The sequence below is a fragment of the Elaeis guineensis genome, chromosome 2 (genome assembly GCF_000442705.2).
Source record: "Elaeis guineensis isolate ETL-2024a chromosome 2, EG11, whole genome shotgun sequence".
NCBI classification, from domain to species: domain Eukaryota; kingdom Viridiplantae; phylum Streptophyta; class Magnoliopsida; order Arecales; family Arecaceae; genus Elaeis; species Elaeis guineensis.
The window spans coordinates 104,540,534-104,552,236 of NC_025994.2; the positions used below are offsets into that span (position 1 = coordinate 104,540,534).

General features: G+C 35.6%; 1 protein-coding gene across 4 annotated transcripts; it reads right to left on the reverse strand.

Moving 5' to 3' along the window:
* Positions 1-1,606: 1,606 nt before the first annotated feature.
* On the reverse strand, positions 1,607-10,802 carry LOC105045543 (nicotinamide adenine dinucleotide transporter 2, mitochondrial). Of its 4 annotated transcripts, none has more exons than XM_010923879.4 (9): positions 10,396-10,802; positions 10,215-10,307; positions 7,510-7,612; positions 7,102-7,150; positions 6,821-6,930; positions 2,990-3,084; positions 2,780-2,868; positions 2,567-2,661; positions 1,607-2,199 (listed from the first exon to the last, which is right to left on the reverse strand). In XM_010923879.4, exons 1-9 carry the CDS (start codon positions 10,497-10,499, stop codon positions 1,978-1,980), a joined length of 960 nt encoding a protein of 319 aa, XP_010922181.1. In that variant the 5' UTR covers positions 10,500-10,802; the 3' UTR covers positions 1,607-1,977. The 4 variants fall into 4 exon arrangements, with proteins under 4 accessions (XP_010922181.1, XP_010922172.1, XP_010922196.1 ...); XM_010923870.4 differs by having other exon boundaries at positions 6,821-6,933; positions 10,396-10,801; XM_010923894.4 differs by having other exon boundaries at positions 7,510-7,616; positions 10,427-10,799.
* Between the last annotated feature and the right edge of the window lie 901 nt (positions 10,803-11,703).

Below are 11,703 nucleotides of genomic sequence, written 5' to 3' on the forward strand. Positions count from 1 at the left end.
AAAGGTTTTAGATCATACACAAAAGATCTGAGAGAACAAAGAGACAATAATCCGAGCTTGAAAAGATATTGGTTGTACCAAATCCATTAGCTCAGCAATGAACCAGTCAAATCAGAGAAAATAGAGTAATATACATGGTGTTTGTGTGTATTTCTTTGCAATTGAACTGTCAACCGCTAAGCTGGTAGATCTTATCCAACCAATGATTTCACCCTGCCATCAGATGCAATGATGTGGAAGAGGTGGAATGTTCTCGGTTAGGGTTCAGATGGCCTAAGCCACCACCGTGCTTAGGACCTTAGGAAAGGGAAATTTGAAAAGAAAGGACTAGGAGCCCCAAGACAACCCAAAAGCACTGCCCGGAAACTACCATACAGCTTGCGTCAGTTCCAAGTCCCAATTCGGCCTCGCCAAAAAACTGGACCCGCATGGACTGCATGACTTGTGGACCTGACGTACAACTCTTCAGTGCCATGCGGTCTTCGACCCTGCAAGAATACTTCCAAATATCGGGAAAAAAAATTTCTGGAATCTTCCCGAGTGTTCACTTAGGCGAATGACTCTTCCAATTATTGTTGTACGAATAGATTAGTTGAGAAAAATATTTGATGATCCACGGATTTTATGATGTATTCATGAGGTAAGCTTTTATGGATTACATAACTATGTCCCTGTTTCTCCTTTTGTGTTCTTATTATTTTTGTGTCGTTTTTCTAAATTTCTTTATTTATTTTATATTTTGCTGAAATATTCATATTTATCTAAATTCCAAATCTTTGTACCTGCTCAAATTGCCAGTCTCGAAATCAAGCTGGTCGAGAAACTGGCCAAGTCTAGCCACGGTTTTATGGTATTGTTAAATTCTCCATACAGATTCCGCAGTCACTGCACAGCAATGCCCCCACAATCCTGCAGCTTATTATGTTATCAACCGATCCCCATCGCATTTCAAGAAGCTTATCTGTGACCACCACCAACTCATTCTGTAGCACCAAAAACCACCTCATTCCTCACATCAAATCAAAAGCCAAAAAAAAAAAAAAAAAGAAGAAGAAAAAACTTGATCTCAAGTCTGCAGGAAGATTTTCTCAGATAGGTGAGCAACTAATAGCACACATGAAGAGGAACCATATAGGAACAGCTTTTCATGGGATCTCATGGATCTTAGCAATTAAGGCCAACATATTGTGGAAGGTTGATGTCAAAATGAAGGTCAAGACACGCTTCATCAAATTAGATCATTGTCTCTTTATACAGCATGAAGCACAAAAATCCACAACCAAAAAGCTTACATCTATGCAGGCAGCAATGTTATCTTCATTCAACACACTAGAAGGAAACCTCCACTTAGGAATCAAGGGGAAGAAATTACTTTGAAAAGCTATGAAGATATTCTTTACAACACCGCCACTCCCCCACCACAAAAAAAAAAAAAAAAGGGAAAAAAGAAAAAAAAGCTATGAAGATATTCACCACCATCCCATAAGGACATAAGAAGTTCATTTTTTTGGTAAATCTTTAATCTCGAGTTGTAATGACCGGTACAGGCACATTTATGTTACTGTCAAAATATAAGGTTACAGCATCACCTTTCCGACAAAAGACCTCAGAGAACAACAAATTAATTATATGATTTTTATTGATGTTAAAAAAATAGATTCTGAAAGCTGCAGCACACTTGACTGGCTCTATGCATATCCTAAATGTTAGAAAGAATAAAATAGTCAGCTACATTTTTTGTGAAGAACCACAATATTCTCATGCTGTCTTCTGTATACCAGCATATTCCGGCCAGGTTGGAGAGAATTATTAACAGTCAATCCCCCGGATGACATGGTTTGGCAAGTAAGCATTTCATCAATTGGGTTTGAGATGACCAATGATCTGTGTCCAATTCTCTTCTCCTGGATTAGTGCTCTGTCTCTCTCAGAATCAATGTGACCTTTAGGTTTCAGGTAGATATTTGAGTGGTTCAGCTCAGGTTGGAAACATTTGATGTAAAAATCTTTTAATCATCTCATAACTCGTGAAGGTAATGACTGCAGTTGGGGTAGTTCTAAGCAAATTGGTGCCACAGCCATGATAGAATCCAGGGATGCCTTCCTTTTGAAATACTTTCTTAATACAGTCCACCACACCTGTGTACCTGTTAGCGGCATCACGTGCCTGGCCTTGTTCTTGCAGCCTGGACCGTATTACCTGATGAAGAGAAAATAGTAAATTTCATGAAAATAATTTAAAACACATTTTTATCATAATTCGTGATTGTTTCTCTCCAACAGGGTTTTCTACTTGACAAAAAAACCTTTATAGGAGAATATCAGTTCTCAATCTTTTAGTCTGAGAAGAGGCTACTTAAACCATCCATTTCATAGGCACAAACTGACCTTATGGAGATCAAGTATCAAAATTTCCCTTTTCCACAAGTTACCAAGCTAGAAACTGTTAAAACTCAAGTCACTCAGCCATGTTCCAAGCTTGGAACAATTCAGGGGCTGAGGAGACTAAATAGGTGCATTCTAGTAGCAAGTTATGCATGTAATCTACCAGAAGAAGTCTGGCATACCTCATGAGGATATGTCATTGTGGAGGCAACTACTTTAGACAGTGCAGAAGCAATGACAACACTTCCAGGACCAAGCTCATCCACGGTGGTATTATCTGGGAAATTATAACAGGTCAACAACCATTTTTTTTTTTAAAAAAAGAAAGAAAGATAAAAGGTGGACTGCCCAAGTAAAGGCGGTCTAAAATTTTGTAATCCCAAAGATCACATTACCCTTTCTGGCCAAGTAATACTTGATCTTTTCATATGATGGAAATTGGATGGCAACATGACTAACCCCCGCTAAAGAAGGAAGGAGGCCACTGCGCAGCACACAAGAAAAAAGCATGTGAAGTAAAGAACAGAACCAAATGGTCAAAAATTGAACGAAATAATTTGTATCATCAATATTCATGGATTACATGAAGTACAAAAAATCAGGACCTGTATAATCCCTGGAAACCTTCTTCATGCACAATTCTTCTTAAAGCAGACAACATGCTTCTGTAGGGTACCACTCCAGGCCTCAGTGCTTGTGTCTGTCAGAAAAAACAATGTAGATCATTAAATAAGGCAAAAAATTGTTCTACACTTCCAAAACTATTATTTCAATTTATTTGCATTACATGTGAATGAGAAGGTATTTGTAAAAATGAAGATCATTGAAATGGGTCACTAAATAAGGCAAAAAATTGTTCTACACTTCCAAACAATTATTTCAATTTATTTGCATCCCATGTGAATGATAAGGTATTTGTAAAAATGAAGATCATTGATAAATGGGTCAATAAGCATGACAGATGTAGTTATACAGTAAAACTAGTCCAACAATAGACCAACAAGATGCACAAAAAATAATCAACAAGTCATGGTGCGTAAAAAGCAACCAAATGATCTACTCCATTAAGTCCAATTGCAGGTCCAAACAAGTACCTTGCAATTTCCTTTTATAACTTAATCCAACTCTTCTTTGCTCTCTGTCCCTTTCCTTCAACTCCTCTTAATAGATCAATTCAAGATTTCCACCTTTAATGGAGAAAGGGAATGTGGACTCTCCACAGATGATAAGATATCTTTTTAATTCCTTGAGAATCATATGTCACTGTAATAAAAATCATTGACCAAAATACACATATTTAAATCCTAAAAGATGACTTAGAGCAACTCTAAATTATTCTAAGTCCAAAATGTAATGTTATACTGTCAAAGCAGATCATCACAGACAAGATAGGACTCTTCATTAAACTTCCAAGAAAACTATGTAAGGACTTCTGGACAAAATCAATTCAGTATCAATTCTTAAGACCTATAAAAATCGACAAACACAACTGGTAAGTGGTTATATTAGGTACACATGCCTTCCAATATGACTACTCCAATTAACACAGTCGGGAACCTCAACTGGGTCCTATATCGGTCAGCGTCTGTCACATGTGAATCCTTGACCATATTTTTTATGCAAAGTTGCCCTGATCGGGATTTTAGAGATCACCGAAAGATAGTTCTGTTTCCAGTTTTGGCCTTTAAAATGCTGTCTTAGAGCCTATTTACTTGTACAGTTGACATTAGATGATCAGGTCTCATAATGTGAAAGATTTAGATTGTCACATGATATGGAAATAAGGTGCCACATCACCAAACTTTTAAGTTGCCGAGCACTTTTAAGGGCCCATTTGATAAAAAACTGGAAAAGAAGAAGTAGAAAGGCCAGAAAGACACAGAGATACTCCACCCTCTTAGGTGTCTTTATGTATGGCCTAACCCCTCTTCTCTCCACAGATCTCATATCACTGGACAAAGAATAAATGACCAAATTCAAGGATTTTTTTTCTTTTGTTTGCTAAGGATTTTATGGTTCCACAGGAAGTGAAAGAAAAGAGATTGAGTTAGAGAGGAACGTTCTTTATTATTGTCTAGTATAGAAAAGAATATTCAAGGGGGAACTATGAGGAGATGTAGGGTCAAAATTATCTCCAAGAGACCTAAAATTTTTCTTCTCCAAAGGCTAGCAATTTTGAAGGAAAATAACAAATAGGCAAGTGGTTCAAGATAACCGTATCTAAATCAGTTCCTCTACAATCTAGTTCAACCAAACATGAGAAAACCCTCAGAGTTCTTTTATCGTGTCACTGATTTACTTATTTTATTTTTTCTTTCTCAACTCCTAATAGAGCCTCTGGCTTTCGTTACAGTTATAACTACAAGTCCAGTGGTTGAATTAAGATTTGAAAGATTGAGTAAGATCAGAAAATTTGCTATTATTTTGTTAAGCCATTATTGCTCTCTTTCCTTTGCTTTCCTCTTAAAGGCTATTTTTTTGGAAAAATAGGACTCGGAGTAGGACCTAAATGTTAGCCACATAATATCGGCATAACTGAAATTAGGCCTATAATGAACTATCCCAATCAAACCTCCCTATTCTTGGAATAGCTATTTAATGTAGGACCAAGAATAGGGTTACTCTAGGACTGTTTCTTTTCTATTTTTCATTTACCTCTTGATTGTTTTTCTCACCCTTTTCATTCTTCTCTCACCTAATCATGGTACACAATCCATCCCACCTTACTGGTTGAAGGAAGCTCCTCCCTTATACATCCACATCCACCCATCATCAGCCTATGCACCAAGCGACAGAACCCCTTAGGGCCTGTTCTTTTCAGGCTAGAAAATTTATCCAGAAATTTGTATTTTTCTAGGTAAGTATTTCCTAGATAACATTTAGACAAAAAAATAATTTATCCATATTCTTTTATGTATTGAAAAATGGCTCGGAAATCTGTTATCTATGTTCTTTTGCATTATGAGTTTTCTGGATAAGTTGCTAAGATCTATCCATATTTTTCATAATACCCTTTATTATATAAATATTATTATATATAATAATATAATATATTATTATATATTATATTATAATATATTATTATAAGGTTAAAGGAATGAATTAAAAAGATTATTTTTCTGGTTGATTGGAAAATGATTTAACCACCCCTTAGGTGGGTAAGATTTTTTTCCATTTCATGGGTAAATGCCATCCATGAGCAAGTAATTTATCCATCTTGAAAAGCGTGAGAATACGGATAAGTTAGTCAATGAAAAAGTTGACCAATTTTTCCATCATATTTAGCCACAAAAGAACAGGCCCTCAAAGTGACATGACTCCGATATCACCAAGCTTTTGGGAGCCAAAAAGGCACTCCCCTAAAAAAAGCAAGGTGCTACTTAAATAAAAAAAAAAGGTCTCAATAATGTTCTACAAGTAAATACTATAAGTATCTGAAAACTATACAAGCATTATAATGTTATTTATTCATGTTTCAACTTCAAAAGTCACAATTATCTTACACAATAGATATCATGTTTGACATCTTTCAGAACGCCGCATCAAAATACCACTTCCCATTTCAAGCTTTTAAACAAAATTCAGCAAAAATAAACCACTTGATATCCTTTAGTAGACTCAAAATTCAGATATGATAGCAAAAATACCACTTCTCAAACATGTTTGATGTTTCTAAACAAAATATAATACAAAAGTACAAATCATTAAACATCCTAGAGTAGCTCTTTATTTATAAGGACTCCAGTAACCAAAATAACCCTCAAAGTTAATAAAGATATAAAACAATGGGCAAAAAAGTTTAGGAAGAATAATGTTGGACAAGAGATGCACTGCCCCGAACATCTCTCTCTTTATCCTAGGCTCTCGTCTAAGCACATTGCCTTGGTAAACTCGCTCACCTGGGAACTACTGAGGCATTTAGGGGCTTCCTCATGTTGCCTGCTGGAGTGCCTTTGATGACACTTATTGGAAGGCAAAGATTTCTGAAATAAAGAGGGAAGGCGTGGATCAGCCTAATATAGGATTTCTAATATCCTAGAAATATGAGAGCCAGTGACTTTCCCCAACTTGCCTACAAGCCTTCCCTCTCCGGTCTTCCCAACTCTAAGAACTTCTCAGCAGTGCAAGCCATACCGCATAGACAACATAGCAGGTGTCTAAACAAGCACTTAAATAGAAGCTAGATTTTTAAGCTTATTCTAGAAGTGACATTCTGGCATCTATGAACAAAAAGCCCTCTAGTATGGCATTACCAGACACAAACTTATGCAAAAGGATGACATAAAGACCATGAAAAACTTATTTAAGCAACACCAAACACACACCTCATCAGCCTAGTCTTGCATGCATTGCATGCATGTCAGAGTGGGATGAGTTAGTGGCTCTGCGTGAGCATGTGTATATGTGATATGGCATGGCCATATCATATAATATACCTGAAGTCTGGTTTTAACAACCCACAATGGATTGGTCCCAATAGCTGTTGCAGCTCCAGCACCAGAGGCAGCTAAAATGTTTGCACCAATTGAGAGCTGATTGTTTCCATCTACTGCACAGGTAAAAAATGTGAAAAGTTGAGTTTAGACCATTTTTGAAATTACCAACAAAATATAAGCTTTTAAGACTATATTATCTGAAGTAGGAGCACATTGTATACATTTCCAAACCTATGGAAGAAAATAGACGATTTAATCCTTGAGAAAAATCTAAAACAAACCATGTGACTGAAGTAGGTATTTTAGCTGATTATAAACAGTGAAGTATACCTGGAAATGAAACAAAAATGTCAGTAAGGTTAACCAGATGTAATTACCGGAATCAAGATTCTTATATAGTTATATAGTTAACTTCAATTGAATATGCTGATCTGAATGAATATAATCCACAAAGTCTATGCAAGCTATTTAAGCATACTTCTCTCGATAAACTGACCGTGATTATAACCATGTCCACACATGTGAAAGTTTAATATCAGAGTACCACCAAAGCGTTAGCTCAAATCATATCAAAGAATTAATAAAACAAAAGAAAGAAAAGTAATTGCAGATTATTAAGTTTCATAAAAGGAAAAAGGGTAATTGAAGACTACTGTGTGATTATTAAGAAGCACAAAAGATATACTCACCGCCCAGGTTGGAAGTAGTGCAGCAATTGTTGGAGAGAGACCACGATACAATCCTTTGATGCCTTCATTTTTTATTATCTGTTCTAGGCTTGAAATAATGACACTACCTAATGCATTTGAAAAAAGGGGGAATATTTTAACATTTTAAACCAAAGACATAATCAGTGAATCAATATGCAATCATGAGTCCCCATATGGAACTAAAGACATAATCAGTGAATCAATGTGCAAACATGTGTCCCATTATTCCATATGCATCCATGTGAATACTAATAGCTGACAGTTTTTTTTTTTTTTTTTTTTTAAAAAAGCACATGATGTACAATATGATGATGTAGCTTGATTTCTTTTTATTCATTTAAATTCCTGCAAGCTAGTTTGTCATTATTGTATTGAATTCAGAAAGATGCATCAATTAATTCCACAGTCCTCCATACACATAATTCTCTAAGCCAATTATCTAACCTATAGATTGTGATCTACCTTGATTTTCTTGATGTTTGACGTAAACATAAGAAATTTATGAGTCCCCAGGGTGCACTAGGTAACATGATTGAGAAAACAAAATCTCCTACCAATCAAAACAACTGAGAATTCAAAAATCAGCCAATGCTCAGAAATAATGCTCTCACTTTTTGAAGATATGAGAAATTAAAAGGCCTAAGAGTTATAAAATATATTTTCTGTTTTTTATTCTGCAATTTGGGCAATTTCTCAAGCCCAAAAGGAGAATAAAAGCATTATACACAAATAAGAGATGGACAGAAGGAAAAATTACCAATATTTATTATTCTTAACCGTAACTGTAACCATTTTCTTCTTCTCTTTTTATAGCTAAGTACATAATAAAACCTAGGAAACAAGACTGCTTAATTAACTAGCACTAGCACACCCAGACATTTTACCTCAGAAAGAAATAATAAAAAAAGCAGCTAAAATAATTTCAAACATTCTAAAAATAGAAAAATTCTTATCACTATAGAAGCCAGCATAAAAACTCCTCCTTCAAAATACAATCTTAATAAAGTTTAAAATTTACCTCAATTGATTTGTTCCTACAGTGGGACCAATAAATGATTATATTTCCTAAAAAAGACCCCTTACCTATCTCTTTTTTGTTTTTTGTCTTCTTCGGCTTTTTCAATCATCATGCATATGCATGGACAAAAGATGTGAATTTTGTGCTGCATCAAGCAGATAGTTTACAAATTCTCTTAGTTTTAAGCAACTGAATAGCACAAAGTATACCACATCAAGTCAAGCATTAGTAGAAGAAGAGGACACGACAATACATGTAAGTATGATTATGACAAGGATAACTGCTATAGCTTCTTAATCTATAAAAATGATGGAGAATTTCTGATGAATCCCTCCCTATATATCCATCATCATCCTCCAGCTGTCGTCACCCAAACCACTTGCTTCCTTAACTACAATTCCTAAGTGCTTCCACTAAAAATCTAGTAACACCTCAAAGTTCTACACTTCCCAACAAAGGCAACTTTTTCCTAAACATATATAGCAGGATATAACCCATGCAATCGTCTTTTTCCCTCCTATGAAGACTAGGGGATCTGGCTTGTAAACCTGCCAAGATCTATTCCGAGGATTCTTCATCGATGTAAAATCAATAAGTTGAGAAACATTCTTCCCCAATCATATTAACATTGATTTAATTCCTTTCTTTTTACATGTGAAACCCTTTGCATATGGGAACCACTAAATGTCTTGATAACCACTAACCTAGAAAGAACAATATAAAGGGGTAAAGTTTGAATGACCTAATTATAGTAAAAAGATGGAGTTTGAGCCACTTTCTGTATTGTTCTCCTATTTAGTTTTTTTTCTTTTTTTTCAGTTGGTGCCAACTAAGCAAAGGGAGCAAGCAAACAACTTCGGTGTGTTTACTAGAAATGTATAACAATTTCAAGGAACATCAGATGATAATTAAAAATTAGACTGGATCATTGCACGTTGTTCTTGCAAGAAATAATTTGAAGGCAACTCCTGCTACTGCATTATCCATTTTACTGGCAGCAGCAAGTGAAATGACTCAGCTGCTCAGTATACCAAGAAATGCAAGGAATATATCGAGCAGAGTCACTAAATTACCAATAAGATGGCTAAGGGTATATCAGAATATTAATTAACAATAGACTTCTAATATCCATATAGGTGATTGATTTACAAGACAATTTTGTTGACTAATATCACCAAGATAAAATTTCAAACGACATTTAGTAAGCATGGATGCTTCAAATTGCAAGTGATATACATAATCAATGTCTTTTGGATACCGATACTTAAATCAGATACTGCTAGGATACGCGTCAGATACTTATTTGAACAATCCTGTTTATAAAAGTAGAAAAACAGGATACTTTTTAATTGCAACATGAGATTCTGGAGCATTTTGTTTGCGAGTTCTACATCTCAGTGAATTCACCTATTCCGTTGAAACTCGGAATATTTTTACACCCGCTACAAGCTATCTATGATATTTAGTTCGACAATACAACCAAATCAACATTCCAAAAACACAGATGCCTTCAAATTGCTAAAAATTAAAACTAGAGAAAGGAAAAAGAAAGAGAAAGAAAGAAAGGAGAAAAGAAAGAAGGAAGGAAGAAAGAAAGAAAGGAGAAAAGGAAGAAGGAAGAAAGAAAGAAAGAGAGAGAGAGAAGAAAAGGAAGAAGGAAGCATACGCTGAGCAGAAGGGGGCATTTCGGGCAAGCCATGGACCTGAAACCTCGTCTTGATCACATCCAACGGGCAGACAAAGGTGGCTGCTATCGCCCCTGTAGCAGCAAACCAATTCAAGCATCAGACAAGCCAAGTACATATACACGTATCATCAAACAAGAAAAGCAAGAATCTAAAGGGCACCGAAAGAAAAGAGTTGGAATCTGAGAACAGCCTGCAGAGGCGCCCGCCGCAGCATTGAAGATGAGATCTCGAGCGGCGGGCCTTCCATGGGATTCTCGCGACATCTTGAGATCTCACCGGGCCGTACCGGCGATCGCCATCGCACGGTCCAAGGGTTGAGTCTTGAATCAACACATAGAGAATAGGGTTTCTTCTTTTGGGGGAGAAGGGGGGTGGGGTGATGAAGGGCGCGACAGAGAGGGAGAGAGGTGAAAGAAAAGGAGTGCTGGAGAGTGGGGACCGAAAGATGAACAGGGGGTTCACCGCACCAAGAACGCTCCGGCCGAAATTCGCTTCTCTGGCGAGCGATGGGCATCCATCAGAGGAAAAATGACGCTAACCTCCACCGTCTTAGGGGCCCCGCGTATTACCACACCCGAAGTGAGAATCAATACGCTTCCAATAAAGTAGTATATAACTGGCGTACAATTTTTAAATATAATATAGCAATATAATAAAATATATAAAATTAAAAAAAATAATAGTTAAACTTTTGTTGTATGTCTTTTTTTTTTTTTCTCCTCCAAATAATGAGTTTTTTTTTCTTTTTTCCGGTAAAACAGATGGGTCAGTGGCAATGCATTGAAAAATAATCGAGTATACAGGAGTACATATAGAAAGACAGGACCCACAAAAGAACCATACGCAGTCTGCTTTGCTTGAAACAAAAGCAGGAGCAGAACATACGGCAAAGAGGAACACAAAATACAAGCTGTAATTACAAAGTTAAGCTGGAAAGAATATATAATACAAAATCGCATTTGGACGATGAAGGCTAGTCGGTAATGCGAAGAGAACTAGTTACCGCTGTCAATGATGCAATTTACAAAAACTTGAGAACCTGGAACTCAATAAAAAGTCTTTCCAACCGTAGGTAGAGAGATGAGTCAAGCAACGAAGCTGAGCAGCCTAAAGGGAGCTTGATTCAGTAAATTTCTAAAGCCGTCTTTGTGATACGTAGAATATGGCCAAGATCGGTCCTGATATTTTTTTAGACTCCAGATTAAATAAAAAAATAAAATATTTTTTATTAAAAATTAATATATTTTAAATATTAATTATTATCAAAAAAATAAATTATATATATTTTATGATGTAAAATTTTTTTATAAATTTTTATAATTAATATTTGATAATAATTCTTAGATAGCATAGCTAAATCATTTAACTTTTTTTATAATATTATTGGTCATAAATATAATTTTAATAATTTTAATTTAAAAAAAAAATTAATAGAGACAATAATGATAAATATGATCAATAATATTC

Coding starts and splice junctions, on each gene's coding strand:
- LOC105045543 (XM_010923870.4), bottom strand. CDS start 10,499: ATGTCGCGAGAATCCCATGGAAGGCCCGCCGCTCGAGATCTCATCTTC. Junction 10,308..10,395: donor ATTCCAACTCTTTTCTTTCG/GTGCCCTTTAGA, acceptor TTGCTGCTACAG/GGGCGATAGCAGCCACCTTT. Junction 2,662..2,779: donor GTATTACTTGGCCAGAAAGG/GTAATGTGATCT, acceptor ATAATTTCCCAG/ATAATACCACCGTGGATGAG.